This window comes from Suncus etruscus, chromosome 14 (assembly GCF_024139225.1).
Source record: "Suncus etruscus isolate mSunEtr1 chromosome 14, mSunEtr1.pri.cur, whole genome shotgun sequence".
In the NCBI taxonomy this organism is placed as follows: Eukaryota; Metazoa; Chordata; class Mammalia; order Eulipotyphla; family Soricidae; genus Suncus; species Suncus etruscus.
In genome coordinates, this window is record NC_064861.1 from 89,605,987 (window position 1) to 89,625,701 (window position 19,715).

General features: G+C 54.9%; 1 protein-coding gene across 1 annotated transcript; it reads left to right on the forward strand.

Moving 5' to 3' along the window:
* The first annotated feature begins 2,947 nt into the window (after positions 1-2,947).
* VASP (vasodilator stimulated phosphoprotein) lies at positions 2,948-10,245 on the forward strand. Its single transcript, XM_049787526.1, has 12 exons — positions 2,948-3,253; positions 3,354-3,519; positions 5,978-6,059; positions 6,434-6,489; positions 6,582-6,823; positions 6,920-7,014; positions 7,631-7,682; positions 7,814-7,847; positions 8,193-8,238; positions 8,524-8,614; positions 9,937-9,994; positions 10,080-10,245. The coding sequence occupies exons 1-12, from the start codon at positions 2,948-2,950 to the stop codon at positions 10,115-10,117; spliced, it is 1,266 nt and encodes a 421-aa protein (XP_049643483.1). The 3' UTR covers positions 10,118-10,245.
* Positions 10,246-19,715: the final 9,470 nt, after the last annotated feature.

The window sequence follows — 19,715 nt, forward strand, 5'->3', positions numbered from 1 at the left end:
TGGCCCAAAGAGGGAAAGGACACCCCCATAGGTCTATTTTTGGGGCCATGCCTGGTGGCAGTCGGGTTACTCCTGGCTCTGTGCTCACAAAGAACCTCTGGGGCTGGAGTGATAGCACAGTGGGAGGGCGACTGCCTTGCACGCAGCCAACCCAGGATGGACCCGGGTTTGATTCCTAGCATCCCATAGGGTCCACCGAGCCTGCCAGGAGTGATTTCTGACCTCAGAGCCAAGAGGAACCTCTGAGAGCTGCCGAGTGTGACCCAAAAACAAAACATAGGCCTGGGGGACCCTATGGGATGCCGGGAATCGAACCTGGGTCGGCTGTGCTATCACTCCGGCCTGTGGCTGTGGTTTTAATTTGTGTCTGTGCCTGTCCTTCTGTCTGTGGAGGCAGAGCCAGCACCGCACACAGGCCAGCCAAGTGCTCCCCAGCTGAGCGGCTGCTCCAGCCCTCAGCTGGCTGCTGGGGTGTAGACACCTCAGCCTGGGGAGGGACTGGACTGGGTTGGGGGTCACCCCGAGGCCGACACTGAGGAAGGCAGGGCCTGAAGGAGGGCAAAGTGCAGCTTGCTAGGCTGGGTGTGAGTGGCAGGTGTGGCCCAGCCCTGCGCCCCCTGGGTGTGGTGGGAGCCAGAACAGCCCCCCACCCCCAGTGCCACTACCTGGTTAGCAGGCTGGAAGGGGCTCCTACCCCATGGTACCCCATGGCCTGGGTTCGAATCCCTGCTCTGCTCTTCCCGTGCTGTGTGACAGAGCCAAGTAACTGTCTCTGGGCTTCCATCAGCCTCCCGCTGTGGCTGGCACGGTGCCCGGCTGGCCAGATCGATGGCTCTGCGGGATGCTTTTAGGGGAGCTGGCACCAGGATGGCAAACTTGGGGTCTAAGCGTCCTCCCGTCCTCAGCATCAGAGTCGTTGCCAAGGGCTGGGTCCACCCAGGGACTTTCCCGGCCCTGCCTCAGCCCCTGGGGCGACAGCCTTTGTGTGGGGTGTCCTCCTGCTCCCTGGAAACCTCTGAGTTCCCACTTCCTCTTTTCAGGAAAAGGCTGCTGGGAGTGGGGTGCTGCCGCTTGGGGGGGGTCACTTCCCCGTAACTCCCCTTGCGGTGTGTGTGTGACCTTGGGCAAGTCACTTCCTGTCTGGCCTGAATGTAAGCACTGGGAGGGGAAGGGAGCCTCAGAGTGTCAGAACCCCACAGGGGGATGTGCAGCATGAGAGGGGGGGCACTGCGTACCCCGGTTTGCGATTTGCCCTACTCAGAGAATATATTTTCCTCCCCTCCAGGCCCCTGAGTGGTTAGGGCCCCTGGCTGGCATGAGTCATATGGAGTAGATTTTGCCTCGGGAATTTTGAACCCGGGTCTGTGGGTGTTGGGTCCTGAACTCTGAGCCTATCCGCTAACTCCTCCCTGCCAGGCCAAGTGGCTGCTGCCTCCGCCACCGCCGCCTCCAGGAAGTCCTCCCGGGCCGGCCCTGGCCTGTGGCCACAGCTGGGGAGCTGGCCAGGGAGGCCCAGGAGGGTGGGGTGGGGGCTGCCCCAGTCTGTGCCTGTCAAGGACGTGTCCCATGAGCAGGGAGTGTCTGCGGATGGCCCTGGGAGCTGGGACCGGATGGCGGGGTGGGTGGCAGGAAGTGGCAGAGCTGGGAGCCAGCAAGTGCTCCTTGTCGGCCAGACAACTTGACTGTTCCCTCCCCGAGCCGGGACTTCCTCCTGCGAGCCCGTTGAGGTCAGGGCACCCCCAAGGGTGCCCCCTGACCTGCGTGTCCCAGACTCCCACAAGTCTCTGTCTCTACCCGTCTCGCCTTCCTGCTCTGTCTCCTCGTGTGACATTCCTTCCTGTCCTTCTGTCTGTCCATTTTCTCGCCAGCTCTGGGTTCTGCCCAGACCTGTCCTGTCTCCCCATCTTCTGCTCCCTCCTGAGGCACTTATTTTTTTCTTCTTTTGGATTTTGGGCCAGATCTTGTGACGCTCGGGAGTTACTCCTGGCTCTACGCTCACAAATCACTCCTGGCTCGGGGGACCATATGGGATACCAGGGATCGAACCACAGTCTGTCCTGGGTCAGCCGCCTGCCAGGCAAAGGCCCTACTGCTGTGCCACCCCTCTGGCCCCCGGAGGCACAATTTTATACTTGTTTCCGTCTATCCACTTCCCTCGTCTCTCCTTGGGCCATTTCTCTCTTCTCGGTGTATTTCTCTTTTTGTCTTATTTATTTACCTTTAATCAAATAGGTCCTTTCATTGAATCACCATGAAATGCAGTTACAAAGATGTTTCCGATTGAATTTCAGTTATACATTGGCCAATACCCTTTATTTCTTTTTTTTTTTTTTTTTTTTTTGGTTCTTGGTTTTTGGATCATACCCGGCAGCACTCAGGGGTTCCTCCTGGCTCCACGCTCAGAAATCGCTCCTGGCAGGCTCGGGGGACCATTTGGGATGCCGGGATTTGAACCAATGACCTTCTGCATGAAAAGCAAACGCCTTACCTCCATGCTCTCTCTCTTTCCTCCTTCCCTCTTTCCCTCCCTCCTCCCTCCTCCCTCCTCTCTCTCTCTCTCTCTCTCTCTCTCTCTCTCTCTCTCTCTCTCTCTCTCTCTCTCTCTCTCTCTCTCTCTCTCCTCTCCTCTCCTCTCCTCTCCTCTCCTCTCCTCTCCTCTCCTCTCCTCTCCTCTCCTCTCCTCTCCTCTCCTCTCCTCTCCTCTCCTCTCCTCTCCTCTCCTCTCTCCTCTCTCCCCTACAATACTGTTTCTGAAGGGGCATCCTGAATATCCCTTTCTCTCCTTCGAGCTCAGCTGGACCGGCACCTAGTTCTTGACCTGAATGACCAATTTTCAACTGTCACTGTCATAGTGGTTCCTTCTCTACTTTTTTTTTTTGGGGGGACCACACTCAGGGGCGCTCAGGGGTTACTTTTGGCTCTGCGCTCCTGGCAGGCTCAAGGGATCATGCGGGATACTGGGGTTCGAACTATAGGCAAGGCAAACTCCCTGCCCACTGTGCTATCACTCGGCCCCAGATGGAGCCAGTGGTTGGCCCCAGGACTAACCCGTCGTTTCCTGTGTTCCCCCTCCCTTGACAGTGAGACCGTCGTCTGCTCCAGCCGGGCCACAGTAATGCTATACGATGACAGCAACAAGCGCTGGCTCCCCGCAGGCTCTGGCCCCCAGGCCTTCAGCCGCGTCCAGATCTACCACAACCCCACGGCCAACTCCTTTCGGGTCGTGGGCCGAAAGATGCAACCCGACCAACAGGTAAGTCCCCCCTTCTTCTTCCTCCTCCATCTCGGGGGCCCAGGGGCCCCCTGCCGGCCGCACCCCCTCACCCACTCTTCTCCCCCGCCCCTGCTACCAGGTGGTCATCAACTGTGCCATCATCCGGGGGGTCAAGTACAACCAGGCCACCCCCAACTTCCACCAGTGGCGGGATGCCCGCCAAGTATGGGGCCTCAACTTCGGCAGCAAGGAGGATGCGGCCCAGTTTGCCGCCGGCATGGCCAGCGCCCTAGAAGCTTTGGAAGGTGAGAAATGGGCCGGGGGACCTCTGACCCCTGACCCCTGCTCTCCTCCACCCAGACCTCAGTTTACTCATCTGTAGAAGAGATGAGCCTGTTCCCGTGGCTAATGATGAGGCTTTTGTTGCGCCCTGGACCCTCATAGAGGGTCCCAGAGTGATAGCACAGGGTGGAGAGCATTTGCGTTGTATGTGGCTGACCCGGGTTCCATTCCCAGCAGCCCCTATGGTCCCACAGCACCTCCAGGAGTACCCCCTGAGGGTGTAGCCCAAATCCCTGCAACACCCAATAAAAAAACGTTCAAAGGGCTGAACGCTGCAGAATTGTGTATGCAGGCACCGACCGTGCTTTGATCCCTTGTGGCACAAAACCCAGAACACGACCCCCCAGTAACACTGGGTATGGCCCTCAATCCAGAACAGGGATAAATGAAATCCTGGGGCCAAAGCAATAGCATAGCAGGGAGGGCACTTACTTGCCTCGAATTCGGCTGATCCAAGTTTGATCCCCAGCATCTGAGCGCAGAGCCAGGAGTAACCCCTGAGCACCACCGGGTGTGACCCAAAAGTCAAAAAAATAAAATAAAATAATCCCCACAGTGCCAGGAGCTAGGGAGAAGCTCCAAGACCTGTGAACAGCCTGGCAGGACTTACGTTCCTACTTCCGTCTCCTGCATCCCTGGGTGTGTCTCTGGCTTCCCAGCACCAGTGTAGAGGCCCCCGCCTCTCCCCAAACTGAGTGGGTCCAGTTGGTTTATGTCCAGAGGCGCAGGCCCTGTCCTGTGCCCTGGTGCCATCCTGCACCTATGGCCATTGGTTTTGGCAGCATCGGTGGTCAGGATTGTACAGTCCACTACCCCTCGGTCACTGCTTCGAGCTCAGCTGGGCTGGACTGGGTGGGCCGGGCCACTCCCAAGGTGCTCAAGAGGTCTTGGGGGTCACTCCTGGCTCTACTCTGTCAATCAGACCAGGTGCCATAGTGGGGACCTCAAGGCTGTCAATCTCCCCATGGCTGTTTCTTGTGGTACTCTAGGACCTGCCTGCATTGTGGGCACTTGAACTAAGGGTGTGACATATGTGGGGTACCCATCCCTGACTTCCCTGTATTTATTTTATTTTATTTTATTTTATTTTATTTTATTTTGGGACACTCTAGCAGTGGTCGAGTTACTCCTGGCTCTGTGCAGAAATTGCTCCTGGTAGGCTCCGTGGGGATCGAACCCAGGTTCCTCATAGGTTGGCTGTTTACAAGGCAAATGCTTTACTAGCTGTACTATTACTCTGGTCCCACCTACATTTTTTTTTCCACCTGCATTTATTTTGTAAGAGTAACTTTGGGCCCAGGCCAGAGCAGTGGCGCAGGCGGTGGGGCATTTGCCTTACACACTCTAACATAGAATAGACCTAGGTTCGATCTCTGGCATCCTATATGGTCCCCCAAGCCAGGAGCGATTTCTAAGCGAATAGCCAAGAGTAACCCCTAAGCGTCACCGGGTGTCACCCAAAAACAAACAAACAGAAAAAAAAGAGTAACTTTGGGCCATCAGGGAGTGGTCAGGGAACCATCTGGGGTGCTGGGATCGAACCTGGATCAGTCCATACAAAGAAGCACTTTACCTGCTGTGGTCTCTGGCATCATAACTACTTTTTTTGTTTGTTTGTTTGGGTTTTGGGTTTTGGGCCACACCAAGCAGCACTTGGGTTATTCCTGTCTCTGTGCTCGGAAATGACTCCTGGCAGGCTCGGGGGACCATATGGGATACGGGAATCGAATCCAGTGGGCAGTGTGCAAGGCAAACACCCTACCCACTGTGCTATCACTCCAGCCCCCTAGTTTTGTTTTTTGGAACCTCACCAGCTCAGAGGCTTACTCCTGGCTCTATGCTTAAGGATTACTCCTTGCTGTGCTCTGAGAACCACATGAGGTGCCGGGGACGGAACCAGGGTCAGCCATATGCAATGCAAATGCTGTGCCCACTAGGCTATCACTTTGACCCCTGCATTTATAACCAGCTTCCCTGTGAGGCCCTGGCCGGTGACCGGTCATACTTTGGGGATTTAAGGCTGCTGTTTCCGGGTCTGGTCTAAGTTATATGACTTCAGAGCACGGCTCTTTGCTTCCTGTGTCTCAGGGGCTGTGAAGAGAGGTGGCCTGTCTGAGGGGGGAACCCCAGGAGCCTGAGGGAGGTGCAGCCTAGCTTGGTCTGCAGTTCTGTTCTTACTGTATTTTCAGACTACAGCCTTGCGGCTAGTGAAGACCCCTAGGGTACTTCTCACCCTAATCTGAGACTCCTCCTCAGGCTCATCACGGGGCACTTGCCCTTGGGGCTCAGGGCCATGCCAGGCCTCTAACGTGGCTCTTCCCAAGAAGGAGGAAGTGGGTGCCCCGGGCGGGATTCCAGGGCAGGTCTGTGACTCACCCACTCTCCCTCAATGACTCATCCACTCTCCCTCTCGCCTTCCAGGTGGGCCTGCGCCCCCCGCACCACCTCCCACCTGGTCGGTCCAGAACGGCCCCTCCCCGGAGGAGGTGGAACAGCAGAAAAGGTGGGGCCATCCCACCCATTACCCCGATGATGCCCCGTGGCTGTGGGTTGGGGGCTCCAGAGTGCAGGCATCTCCCCACTTTGAGCTTCCAGGAACTTTTAATACCCCAAGGACTGGAAATGGGCTGTTTGCAGACACCCCACCCCAAACCCCACACTCCTGATCCCCCCTTCCGAGTTGCATGTGGTCCTGACACCCCACTTCCGGGTCCCCCAAAGTCCCAGAACCTGGTGGTCCAGAGGTTCAAGTGTTCTGTGGTTCAGACACTCCAGGCCACGCCCCATCATCCCTACCCTGCCCTGAAGGCTTTCAGGGGGTCTCGTTACCTTTGGGATTCCTGAGTGACACTCCCCCCCCCCATTTTGAATTCTTAGGCAGCCACCCGGTCTTCCCGAGCACATGGAACGTGAACGCCGGGCTTCCAATGCAGGTGAGGGGCCTCTCAGCGGGCTCCCCTTTGACCCCCTCCCATAAGTCTAGTTCCCCCCATTCATTCTTTTCTTTCCATGTGTTTCCTTCCAGGAGGCCCACCTGCCCCTCCCGCTGGAGGACCCCCCCCACCGCCCGGGCCACCCCCTCCTCCAGGCCCCCCACCTCCCTCAGGCCTGCCCCCTTCAGCCACCTCGGCTGTGAGCCACGGATCCGGGGGAGGTCCGCCCCCTGCACCCCCCCTCCCCACAGCACAGGGTTCCAGTGGCGGAGGGACTGGGGCGCCCGGTCTGGCCGCAGCCATTGCTGGAGCCAAACTCAGGAAAGTCAGTAAGGTGAGGGGGTGTCCGGGGTGGGGTGGGATGATGGCACAATAGCGGAATCCTGGGGTGGGGGTCACAGGAAGCCCCACCTTGTGATTTCTCCAGCAGGAGGAGGCCCCAGGGGGGCCTTCAGGCCCCAAAACTGAGAGTAGGAGCACTGGCGGGGGGCTGATGGAAGAGATGAACGCGATGCTGGCCCGGAGGTGAGTACCATTCTGTACCCCTTAGAAGGTTCTGGAGTGGGACTGGAGCGAGACTACAGCAGGGAGGGGACTGGTCTCGAATGGGTCCAATTGGGGCTCAAACCCTGGCATCCTATAAGGTCCTCTGAGCCCTGCCAGGAATGATCCCTGAGCATGGAGTCACGAGTAAGCTATGAGCATGTAAGAAAATCCTGGTAACCCCTTGGAGCTGCAGAACATTGGGTACGGCTGGGAGTGGGGACCGGTGGCTCTTCACCATTGTGTTCTTGGGGTGAAGGTTGGCCCCCCACATTGAAGCCACCTTAGGGATCACCATCCTAGATCGCTGATATCACCTTCACCTGTAGAATGTTCTAGAATAGAACCAACCCAGCCATTGAAGGCCTTGGGAGATCTTGTCTCCGAATCTGCAACCTCAGAGGCCGTAGGCAAATCCTCTGCGGAAACCTGTAGTTCTCCAATGGGAGGACCCAGAGGGATGAACCCCCATAGTCTGACCAAACCCCAGTACAGACCCACAGAGGTTGAAGACCCTTCCACTCTGGGTGGGGTGTTTAGTTGAGGCTGAGGGTAAAAGGGGGCGGCCAATACAAGGTTTCTGTTTTCCCTGCTGCAGAAGGAAAGCCACACAAGTTGGGGAGAAGCCCCCCAAGGATGAATCTGCCAATGTGAGTCAGGGCTTGTTTGCGCCTCTGATTCTGGGGTACTGGGAGGAAGTGGGGTGTGGCACCTGGAAGCAGGTCAAGGGCAGAGGCGTGGCCGGAGTCTGGCTCCTGACGATTTCATTTTCCACCAGCAGGAGGAGCCAGAGACCCGAGTCCCGGTCCACAGCGGTGAGTTGCGCCCCAGCCTGGACCGGGAAACTACAAGTCCCAGGATGCCCCGCTCTCCAGCTAAAGCCCTTTCTTGGGGGGGGGGGGGTCCGCGCAGAATATTCTGGGGATGGTAGTTCGCTGAGATGAGCCCTTAGAACAGTGTTGGGGAGAAATTGCATGAGAGAGACAGGGGTGTATATATATATATATATGGTCATGCCTGGTTTGACCCTCAGAACCACCCTGTGCACAGAGCCAGGATGTGAGCCCCAGGCCACACACCCCCAAATAATAAAAGCGAATGTGGGGCATTTCTGGTCCCTGATCTTTTTGATTTCTGGTTCTGCCCCCTGTTCCCCCCAGAATCTGTGCGGAGACCTTGGGAGAAGAATAGCACAACTTTGCCAAGGTGAGCCGGCATTGGGGGGTGGAACCCCAGCAGTATTGGGGTCTGCTTAATGTGAGGGCCAGGTACATTAAGGGGACCCTAAGCTGGAGACGGGGTGAGGGAATGGTGGTGGGGCAAACTTTCCCACCTCATTTCTGGGTTTTTGTCTGGGGTGGGTGTTCAGGGTTTAATCCCAACTCTGGGCTCATATATCTCTCCTGGCCTGGATGCTGAGACTACATGGGATGCCGGGTATCAAATCCGGCTCTTCTTGACCCTGTTTCTGGCCTTAATCCACCTTCACAGGATGAAGGCCTCTTCGTCTGTGACCACGTCCGAGGCACACCCCCCGACACATAGCTCTGGCGAGGAGTCCGAATTGGAGAGAGTGAAGCAGGTAGCTTTGGGGCAGGAGCTGGAGAGGAGAATGGGGTTCTGTGGGTGAGGCTCCCCGCCCCCAGAGAAAAAAAGAGACATCTTGGTTCAGTGCTTACCACTGACCTGCTTTGTGGTACTTAGAAAATCCTTTCCCAATTTTCAGTTTTCCAGTGGACGGGGCGCTCCTCTGGCCAGGAATAAGGCCTGAGCACAGCTGAGTGTCTTCAAGTCTCACTTTCTTTTTTTTTTGGTTTTTGGGCTCGGGTTACTCCTGACTGCTCAAGAAATTGCTCCTAGCAGTGCTCAGGGGACCATAACGGGATGCCAGGGACAGAACCAGTTTGACCTTGTGCAAGACAAAAGCCCTCCACACTGCTAGCACTGTGGTCCAAGCCTCTTTTTTTTGGTTTTGGTTTTTGGGCCATACCCAGTTGATGCTCAGGGGTTATTCCTGGCTATGCACTCAGAAATCACTTCTGGCTTGGGGGACCATATGGGACATCGGGGGATCAAACCATAGTCTGTCCTGGGTCAGCCACTTGCAAGGCAAATGTCCTACTGCTACACCATCGCTCTGGTCCCCAAGCCTTATTTTTGTAATATGAGAAAATGAAGAGGTTGGGGCAGGACAAGGACGGCCCAGTCACCACGCCCCCTTTTCTATACCAGGGACCTTCCTAATGTCACCCTTGGTGCCCACAAGTACCCAGAATCCCTTGTGTGCCTAGAGTTTGCAGCCCACGACTGTGATTGTCGGCCCTGGCACCAGATGCCCTCCAGCACTTGGAATTTTTTGTTTGGTTTTGGTTTTTGGGTCACACACAGAAGCACTTAGGAGGTACTCCTGGCTCTAGACTCAGAAATCGCCCCCAGCAGGCTCAGGGAACCATATGGGATGCCAGGATTCGAACCACTGTTCGAATGCATGCAAAACAAACGCCCTACCATGCTATTTCTCCAGCTCCATTAGCTTCCCCCCCCCCTCAGTTTTGGGCCACACCCAGCGGCACTCAGGAGTTACTCCTGGCTCTGTGCTTCAGAAATCGCTCCTGGCAGGCTTGGGGGACTATATGGGATGCTGGGGATCAAACCCAAGTTCTTCCCAGTCTGGCCACATGCAAAGCAAACGCCCTACCACTGTGCTATCTCTCTAGCCGCAACACTTGGCTTTTGGTCCTCTGGGGCCAAGATTGTCCCCTTGAGTTCTCCCATCACTCCTTGGCCGGCTCACGGACATCATGGGGCATGGTGTTGGGGAGTAGGGGGTTACTTCTTGGAAACACTTCCAACGGTTCATGGTGGTGGCCACCAAGCCAAAACACATCAACTCATTCTTTTTAGGAGCTTCTGGAAGAGGTGAGGAAGGAACTGCAGAAGATGAAAGAAGAGATCATTGAAGGTGAGGCCGACTTCCATTGCATGGGGGCCAGGTAGGTAGATCAGGAGGGGCTCAGCCTTGACCTCTGACCTCTGCTCTCTTCCAGCCTTTGTCCAGGAGCTGAGGAAGCGGGGTTCCCCCTGACCACAGGACCCCAGAAGAGCCTGTGTCTCCCCTCTGTACCCCGCCTGGCCCCTTGCTCTCCCTGCCTCGATTTGGAACTGGCCGAGGACCACACAGGAATGAAGCTTCCCCACTCCCCCCCTCCACCCCCCCCCCCCGTCCCACTTGGAATATTCCCGCTGGCTGTGGCCACCCTGGGTCCCTGGCAGTTCACCTGCGCCCCAACTGGCTGCTGAGGGGCTGCTGATTGGCTGGGGAACCCCACCCACTGCTTCCTTTGGTCCTTTCCCCTCTGCCATCCCCTTGGGGGCGGGTCCTCTGCTGGGGATGTACCAAGGAGGCCCATAGTGAGGGGGAGAAAGGAACGCTCCAGTCCCCTTGTTCTACATTCACTTTAACGCTTAATGCCTTCATAAAAGAAAAACATTTTTTTTAAGAAAAACAAATATATATATATATATATTTGGGTTGCGGGGGAGGGAAATTTTTGTTCTCTTTGGTTTTGATAAAACGGGGGTGTGGGGAGTTTTTAAATGCTGTAGCCCCACCTTGTCCCAGTTTGGGACAGCTATTTAAAGAGGGGGAACCCCACCAGGCTGGGGGGTCCCCCAACCCCAGGGAATTCCCTTTCCCTCTGGTTCTTTACCCTTTTCTATGAGGAATTAAAATGCTGTAACTTTTTGGAACCTCAGATTTTTGTTTTAGGTTTTGTTTTGTTTTTTTTTTTTTTTTGGTTGTCATTTTGTTTTTATGTTTGTTGTTTTTGTTTTTCTTTTTTGTCTTTACATTTGAGTAGGTTTGGGGGTACAGGCCAGTTTTTACCCCCCCAGAAAAAGATTATAAAGGGGGTGAGGAAGAGGAAGAGGAGCTCTCTCCTCCTTTCACTGTTAGCTTATGGAAAATGGACCCGTGCAGAATAAATGATGTTTTATAAATGTGAAGACTTATGGAGTCATTTGAAGGGCATAGTGGTGAGAGCAAAGGGGGACTTCCCTCTGTTCCCAGGGACTTCCCTTCCCCACCTTCCACCTATACGTGACCCCCTATCCCAGTCCCCTCTTCCCCTCCACCCCCAACACCCAGTCTCACCACAGTAAAAAGCCAGAACCCCATTCCCTATGGGGTGGCCCGGGCTAGATCTTTTACATCCCCTCACTGTGACTCAGTTTCCCTTCATGGGGCACTTTGCCATTCTCATCAGATCCCTCCCTGCCTCTTGATTTCCAGCAACTCCTTTTGCAGATGTTATCACGAGACTCAGACATTCTAAAGCCGATATATTTAAGATTTCTTTAATGATAAGACAGGGTCAGTCACAGAAACAGGACAGTTCTGGGGCCCATGGGGTAGGATACACAGTGGGTAGGTGATAACCGCCTCTTCATGGCGTCCACTTGCATAGGGTGGGGTTCTTGGTTTAAGTGGGGTGGTGGTGGCAGGGAGATAGAGGAGTTAAGGCACTTGCATGAAGCCAACCTGGGTTGGACACTCAGAACCACATATGGTCTCTAGAATCCCTCTAGGTGTGACCCCAAAACTATAAATAGCACTGGAGGGGCTGGTTCAGAGGCAGGGAGGAGGGAAGATTTGGGGAGAAGACAGTGACCCATTAGAACTGGTAAGTCTACCAGAGGCCTCGGTTGGATATGACATCAATTGGTCCAGGGCCGGGCAGGTGATGTTGAGAACAGAAGAAATGGTCTGCAGATGGACAGGTAGACACAGACCCAGCAGTGCAGGTAGCTGCCGTTGCTGACATGGCCAGGGGACACTCGAGTCCCAAGCCAGGCCTGGTATGGCCTCCAACCCTTTAGAAAAAAAAAAAATCAAAATACGACTAACAATCTAAAAAATAACTGAAACAGTGCCGGAGTGCTCTCGGGCTTCCCATATGGTCCCCAGAGACTGGCTGGAATAATTTCTGAGTGCAGAGTAACTCCTGATGGCCACTGGATGTGGCCCCAAAACCTCTGAACAAATTAACAAATAAAATAACTGAAATGTGGCAGCCCTGAGTCAGACCCATTTTCCCCTCCAAGGGGGGGGCTACCTGGTCACCTGGCCAATAGGTCAATGCAACACCCCCCCCAGTGATGGAAAGGCAGTGGGGAGGGGGTCCCTGAGTGATGCCAGCTGAGAGTGCATGATAGCTGGGGTGCATAGCTACCCAATTGGGGTCATTTAAATCACCAGCAGGGCTGGCTGGACCCAGGCCTTGCTGGTTCCTGAGAGGAAACAAGCCCCCCCATTAACCTGTCTTGGCCCAGCTGGGCACCCCCTATCCCCACTAACTCTGAGCTCCTAGTCCTGGGACTCAGGAGCTTGGGGTGCCCTTAGGGGCACAGCCTCGGGAGCTGCCGGGGGTGGTATCAGATGCCCAGGGGACGCGCAAGGCACCGTCAGGGACTCCAAGTGCGATGTTAGGGGTTCCGAGGGCGCTGCCTGCAATGTGGGGGGTGCTGGCTTCAGTGCGGGGAGCTCAGGCTGCATTGCTGGGGGCGCTGACTGCAAAGTGGGGGACTCAGGCTGCAATGCTGGGGCCACTGGCTGCACTGCTGGAGGCGCTGACTGCAATGATGGGGGCGCTGGTTGCAAAGCGGGTGGCTCAGGCTGCAATGCTGGGGGCGCTGGTTGCAAAGTGGGGGACTCAGGCTGCAATGCTGGGGGCGCCGTCAGGGACGAGGGGAACTTGGGGGATGTCCGCAGTTGCAGCAGCTGCCCCTCGGTCTGCAGCGCCTCCAAGGTCTGCGTCAGGCGGTCCAGCTTGGCCCGCAGGGCGTCCCAGGCGACCCGCTGCTCCTCCTCGAGGCGCCGGCTCTGCGCCCTCTGGCGCCAGTACTCGAGCACCAGGCAGCTGCAGGCCACCACGAAGATGGTGGCCTCGCCCAGCAGCTCGGCGCCCAGCTCGGCCGCCGCCTCCTCGTTCAGCGGCTTGACGGTTTGGCCGTGGAAGCCCAGGATGCGCATCTTGGTCCGCATCTCCACCCAGTGGTACACTGTGGGGAGGGATGGACAGACGGATGGGGGAGAGGGGTCAGGGGACAGGGCCCCCACTCCCCACCCACCCCCAAGTCCCACATCCCAATGAGAGGCCCTAAAATTGGATGCCAGCCACCACCACCCTCACCCTGGCTTTCAGGCCACATCGAAGGTGCTCAGGGCTGACTCCTAGCTCTGCACTCAGGAATCACTCCTGGTGGTGCTCAGGGGCCCTATGGGATGCTGGAGATCGAACCCAGGTCGTTGGTGTGCAAGGCAAATGCCCTCCCCGCTGTGCTATTATAGCTCAGGTCCTGAGATTCCTATCAAGTCTGGTGTTTCTTCAGTCCACATTCTGGTAGCTAGAAAAGCTCCTGGCAGCTTTATTTACTGATTTCTTTTGAGGTGTGGAGGGAAGATAGAAGCCTGGTCTCATATATGCAAAATACACAGTCAGGGGGCCAGAGTGGTAGCACCACAGTTGGGCATTTGCCTTGCACGTGGCCGACACAGGACAAACCCTGGGTTTGTTCCTCTGCATCCCATAGGTCCCCCGAACCTGCCACAAGCGATTTCTGAGCGCAGAGCCAGGAGTAATCCAAGTGCCACTGGGTGTAGCCCCAAAAAACAAAACAAACAAACAAATAACACACTAGCCGTTCACTGGGGACAGCAGATTCTTGGGCTGAGGAGATAATGCAGAAGGTCCGATTCTCAGCACCTCATATGGTCCCCCAAGCCCACCAGGAGTGATTCCTGAGCACAGAAAAGGAGTCAGCCCCAAAGCACTGCCAGGTGTTGCCCCAAAATCAAACAACTGAGGCTAGAATGTACAGCAGGGAGGACGTTTGCCTTATTGAGTTCAATTCTTGGCATCTCATAAGGTCCCCAGAGCCCACCAAGAGTAAAACTTGAGCGCCAAAGAATGTGACCCCCCAAAAAACCAAATCAAACAACAAAATCAACATAAAAAACAAAGCAGAGCGAAATCAAACTGCAGCAAATAATCAAGTGTACAACTGACATGAGAGGGACAGGCAACGGGGCCGGAGCAGTGGCGCAAGCAGTAGGGTGTTTGCCTTGCATGCACTAACCTGGGATGGCCCTTGGTTCGATCCTGGGCGTCCCACATGGTCCCCCAAACCAGGAGCAATTTCTGAGCGCAAAGCCAGGAGTAAAACCTGAGAATTGCCTGCTGTGGCCCAAAAACCAAAAGAAAAAAGAAAGAAAGGGGCAGACAAGGGTTGTGGCTGGAGAGATACGGCCCAAGATCAAGTCTTTTTTTTTTTTTTTTTTTTTGGTTTTTGGGTCACACCCGGCAGTGCTCAGGGGTTACTCCTGGCTGTCTGCTCAGAAATAGCTCCTGGCAGGCACGGGGGACCATATGGGACACCGGGATTCGAACCAACCACCTTTGGTCCTGGATCGGCTGCTTGCAAGGCAAACGCCGCTGTGCTATCTCTCCGGGCCCAAGATCAAGTCTTGACGGTGAACACATACGTGGGTGTTGGTGAGTGTTGGGTGTTGACAGTATACAGGGTGCTCCAGCTAAGCCTGGAGTGCGGAGATGCCAAAGATGCTTTGGGGGACCGGAGCCGAGGAGCATCCCAAGAGGTGGATGAGCGGGATGGGCCCCAAGTGACAAGAGGAAACACTGCTGGGTTTGAGGCAGGAGTGAGTTCCATCTGGCCTTTTGGGGGAGCTCTGCCAGCCTGCAGAGTTTTCAGGGTGAGGCAGGTATGAAGCATTTTCAGGTCACCTGAAGCTTTGCACAGAAAGGTTCCAGGCAAGGGACCCCCATGAGAGGGGAAGAAGAGGGTTTTCAAGTAAACCTGGTTCCGACAGTGAGTTGCTTCCCCCAAGGGTTTGCAAAGTGCCTCTAAGAGTGGAGATAAGGGGGGCTGGAGCAGTGGTGCGGAGCAGTAAGGTGTCTGTCTTGCTGGCGCTAGCATAGGACGGACCTCAGTACAACCCCCCAGCATCCCATATGGTCCCCTAAGCCAGGAGCGATTTCTGAACACATAGCCAGGACTAACCCCTGAGCGTCACTAGGTGTGGGCCCAAAAACAAACAAACAAACAAAAAGATATCCAAAGAGCTCTGCAGATGGGGTGCTCTCCCCAACACTGCATGGTCCCCCCCCAAGCCAGAGAGAACCCTGAGCATCACTCCTGGAGTGATGCCCCCACCCAAACCAAACCAAGCCAACCCCAACTGGACTGCAGATTCTAGTTAAGAGAGAGCTGGGTTTCGCTGATTGTGGGATGCTTTGCGATGGAAAAGGGACTTGAGTTCTAAGAGAAACATTGCCCAGTTTCAGGGACCTGTTGGCATCCTGGGGGCGCTAATGGGGCGCTTACTTGGCTGAAGTCTTGGGGTCTGACCTGTACACTGCCCTCTGGGGACCCTAAGAGCCTCAAACTCAGATCCTAAGTCCAAGCCTGCCACCTCCATTAGTTTCCTTCCTGCAGGTCTGCAAAAGGACCTGGGCAAAATTAGACAAGACAGGCTGGAGGAACCCCCAAATCTAAGATCACTGCTGTAGGGTAGGGCCTCCAAGCAGTCCCCCATGGGGTCCAGGGGACTACCCACATTCTCAGGGCAGCTCGTCCCCAGGCGGTGCACAGGGCAAAATCCCTCAGACTTGCCACACCTTTTGCTCCCCCAACCTGTCTGCTCCACCTTGCAAGCAGGGAGGCACCCACCCAGAATAGCACAGAACCACCCAGAACCTTCTAGACCTTCCCCTCCTGCCTGAAAGTCCACCGTCTTCTCCATCAGGCTGGCCATAGGTGACCTACTGTCCAGCTAGAATCCTGCTGCTCCTGCTCCTCCATCTACAGCTCCACATCCCTTGAGCAACAGCCAGTGCTCCAGCAGCCTAAACCAATTCACCATTCCTTCCTTCCCTCTTTCCTTCCTTTTCTCCCTCCCTTTCTTCCTTTCCTTCAGTTCCTTCCTTCCTCTTCCTCCTTTCAGTTTCCTTCCCACTTCCTCCTCTTTCCTTACCCTCCTTCCCCCACTTTTTTGGGGGGACTGTTAAAGATTTTAGCCTACCCAAAGCAGTGCTCAGGGGCTACCACTGGTGGTATTGGGCGGCTGGTGTCATCCTGGGTATGAAACCAGGGCTCTTGTGTGTCAAGCTCGTGTTTCAGCCCTTCAAACCAACTCACCTGTCAGGAAAGTGTCTTTTCTGATTTGCTTTGGTTTGGGACCACAAAGAGAAGCTCTGGGCCTTATTCCTGGCTTGTGCCCAAGGGTCAGCCTTAGTAGGGTTCAGGGCACCATATGGGGTGAGGGGGATGGAAGTAACCAGAGTCAGCCATGTGCAAGGCAGGCACCCCAGCTGCCATACTATTGTTCCAGGCCCTGAAGATTTTTTTGTTCTGTTTTGTTTTTGTTTTTGGGCCACACCCGCTGACACTCAGGAGTTACTCCTGGCTCTGGAGTCAGAAATCACTCCTGGCTCGGGGGACCATATGGGACGCCGGGGAATCGGGATCGAATCATGGTCTGTCCTAGGCAAACACCCTACCGCTATACCACTGCTCCAGCCCCTGAAGATTTTTTTTTAATGAAACAAAACAGAACGGAAAAGTCCCAGCACACAGTAAGGGCAACTAGAACATAATATTAAACCTAAGTAACCCTTGCTAGGAACAGATAACTATGGGTTTTGTTGTGACTTTTTGCTTCTGGCCACACTTCGATGTGCTCAGGGCTTGCTCCTGGCTCAGTGCTCAGAGGATCTTATGGGGGGGGGGTGGTGTGGTGTGGTACTGAACTAGGATTGGCAACACGAAAGGCGAGATCTTGCTACAGTTTGATCTCTTGGGTCCCGGTTTTCATGGTTTTTTTGTTTCTTTCTTTTTGGTTTTGTTTTTGGCCACAGCTGGTAATGCTCAGGGGTTTCTCCTGGATCTGCACCACTCTTGGTGGTGTTCAGGGGGACCCTCTGGAAACTGGGATTGAAACCTGGTTTGTCCGCAGGTGAGGCTAGCGCCCTCCCCACTGTCCTATCTATCACTCTGGCGTTTCCTGCTGGTCTTGCGGTCACACCTGGCGGTGCTCCAGGTCCTGGCTGGATGCTGAGAGTGGAAGCCGAGTACCTTGGGGAAAGCCTGAGTTTCAGCACCTCTAGGGCCGTTTTCATCTTTAAAGGCCAGGGTGAGTTTATCACACACCCAGCTCTGCTGCGGGCGAGGTAAAGGGGATGCCTCTCCTAGGTGAGTGAGACAAGAAGGAAATCTCCGTGAATCAGCTGGAGGGTGGCTGGGGTTGGGGGGGAGCTTCCTTTCCAGAGATTCTGACTGGTATGCATTCTTCCCCTTCCTAGCTGCTTCTTATATGGGAAGGGGGGTGTCCTGCTATGGGTCCCGGTCACTTCCCAGTATGAGCTCAGTGCTCAGTCAACAGTCCAAAGGTCTGCTTCTTTTTGGGGGGGCCAGGGTTGCCCAGTGCTCCAAGAAGACACTTCATCTTATGCCCCATCAGGCCTGGCAGCTGCAGGAGGCAAAATCCAGGGGAGGCACTATGGGTCCCCAGCAGTGCTGGCGGGGAACCCGGGGCCAGCTGAGGGAAACCAGACCCTGCTGTGCAGACTGATGGCTTTGAAGCACAGGGCCTGGAATCTAAGGGCCTCCCTGTGGTGCTTGGGTTGGAGAACATGCTGAGGTGAGGCTGTTTTACATGGGGGGAAGGGGGGAGGAAGCATTGGGGACCTGAGAAGCCTGAGGCAGGGTGGGGCATCTCAGTCAGGGAGACCCCAGCATGGCCCAGAACCATCTGGCACAGGGCTGAATTCTCAGTAATAATTTCTCTCTCTCTCTTTTTTTTTTTTTTGTTTTTTTGTTTTTTTTTTGTTTTTGGGCCACACCCGGCAGTGCTCAGGGATTACTCCTGGCTGTCTGCTCAGAAATAGCTCCTGGCAAGCACGGGGGACCATATGGGACACCGGGATTCGAACCAACCACCTTAGGTCCTGGATCCGCTGCTTGCAAGGCAAACACCGCTGTGCTATCTCTCCGGGCCCTTTCTCTCTCTTTTTTTTTGTTTGTTTTTTTGGGTAACTGTTGGTGCTCAGGGGTTACGCCTGGCTCTATGCTCAGAAATCGCTCCTGGAAGGCTTGGGGAACTATATGGGATGCCGGGATTCGAACCACCGTCTTTCTGCATGCAAGGCAAATGTCTTACCTCCATGCTATCTCTCCAGCCCGTTTTTCTCATTTTAGGGGGCAGGGTGTGCTAAGAGGTTGCTCCCAGCAGTGCTGGGGGACCATCCATAGTATCAGGGGTTGAACTGGGGGGCCACATGCAAGTCCAATGCCTTAACTCCAGCCCTTTATTTGGCCCTTTTGGTGATGCTCCTGGTGGTTCTTGGACTGTGCAGTGCTGGCGCTCGAACCTGGGTCCTATGTGCTGATGCTTTTGCTCAGTTCATGAACCCTGTGTCCTGCCAAATGAGAAATTCTTTTCTTGGTTTTTTGTTTGTTTGTTTGGTTGGTTGGTTGTGGGGCCACACCCAGCAGCGCTTGGGTTACTCCTGGCTCTGCGCTCAGAAATCGCTCCTGGTAGGCTCAGGGTACCATATGGGATGCTGGGGCTCAAACCCAGGTCTGTCCTGGGTTGGCTGCATGCAAGGCAAATGCCCTGCCTTGTTCTATTGCTCCTGTCCCACAGTGAAAGGTTATGCAGGTCATACCCAGCAAAGCTCAGAACTGCTGTTGGCTATGTTGGGGATCCAAATGGGGTTGGCTTCAAATAAGTCAAGCACCTTTACCCCAATTTCTTAAAATCAAGCCTTTTTTTTTTGTTTGGGGCTACATCCAGCAGTACTAAGGATTGACTTCTGACTTCCAGGAGGTGCTGGGGATTGAAACAGGGTGTCCTGCATTCAAAGCACATGTGTTCCAGCTCCTTGAGCTACTGATTTGTCTCTGGCTTCTGCCGGTATTTTTTTCAGGGACTGTGTGGGGAGCTGGGGATTAAACCCCATTTAGTCAGCCATATGCCAGGCAACCGGTCTCATCTATTGTTCCAGCTCCACCAGCAGGGTGTTTTATTTAATCTTAGGTTAAGAGATTATGTCAGCAAGAAACACAAAAGTGTAAGTGCATCAAAGAATGACAAAGACATTCATTTACAAATTTATTCTCCCCCTTCGCCCAAGTCACAAATGTCTGTTCCGTGGGCCCCAGGGCAAGGAACCATACCTGGTCTCAGAAATGAATCAGGGATTTTTCTCATCGCTCTACTTCTCCCTCCCAAACACTGGCCAAGGGTGAGGACACTTGTCCCGGGCGAGGCTGGGCCTGCAGATGTGAGGACAGTGCTAAGTCAGAGATGGGAACACTGGTCCGAAAAATCTCCTTCTTGCCACTCCCTCTCGGTGCCTCCTGGCAAACTAAAGAAAATGGTTCTGGGGGACTTGAAAAACCTCAGTACAGGAGGGGTTCCAAAGCAATGCTCGGAAACGCCCTCCATTTGCACCACCCCACGATTCCCGCTGGTCAGGGCAGGGCTCTGCTGGGCGGTGGCACTAGATTTGTATGTGAGGGCAGACAAAAATGTCGTCAATGATGATGACCATTAATTCCTCATGATATGAGGGGAGGGACAGGACACAGCCCTGGCCAGGGGA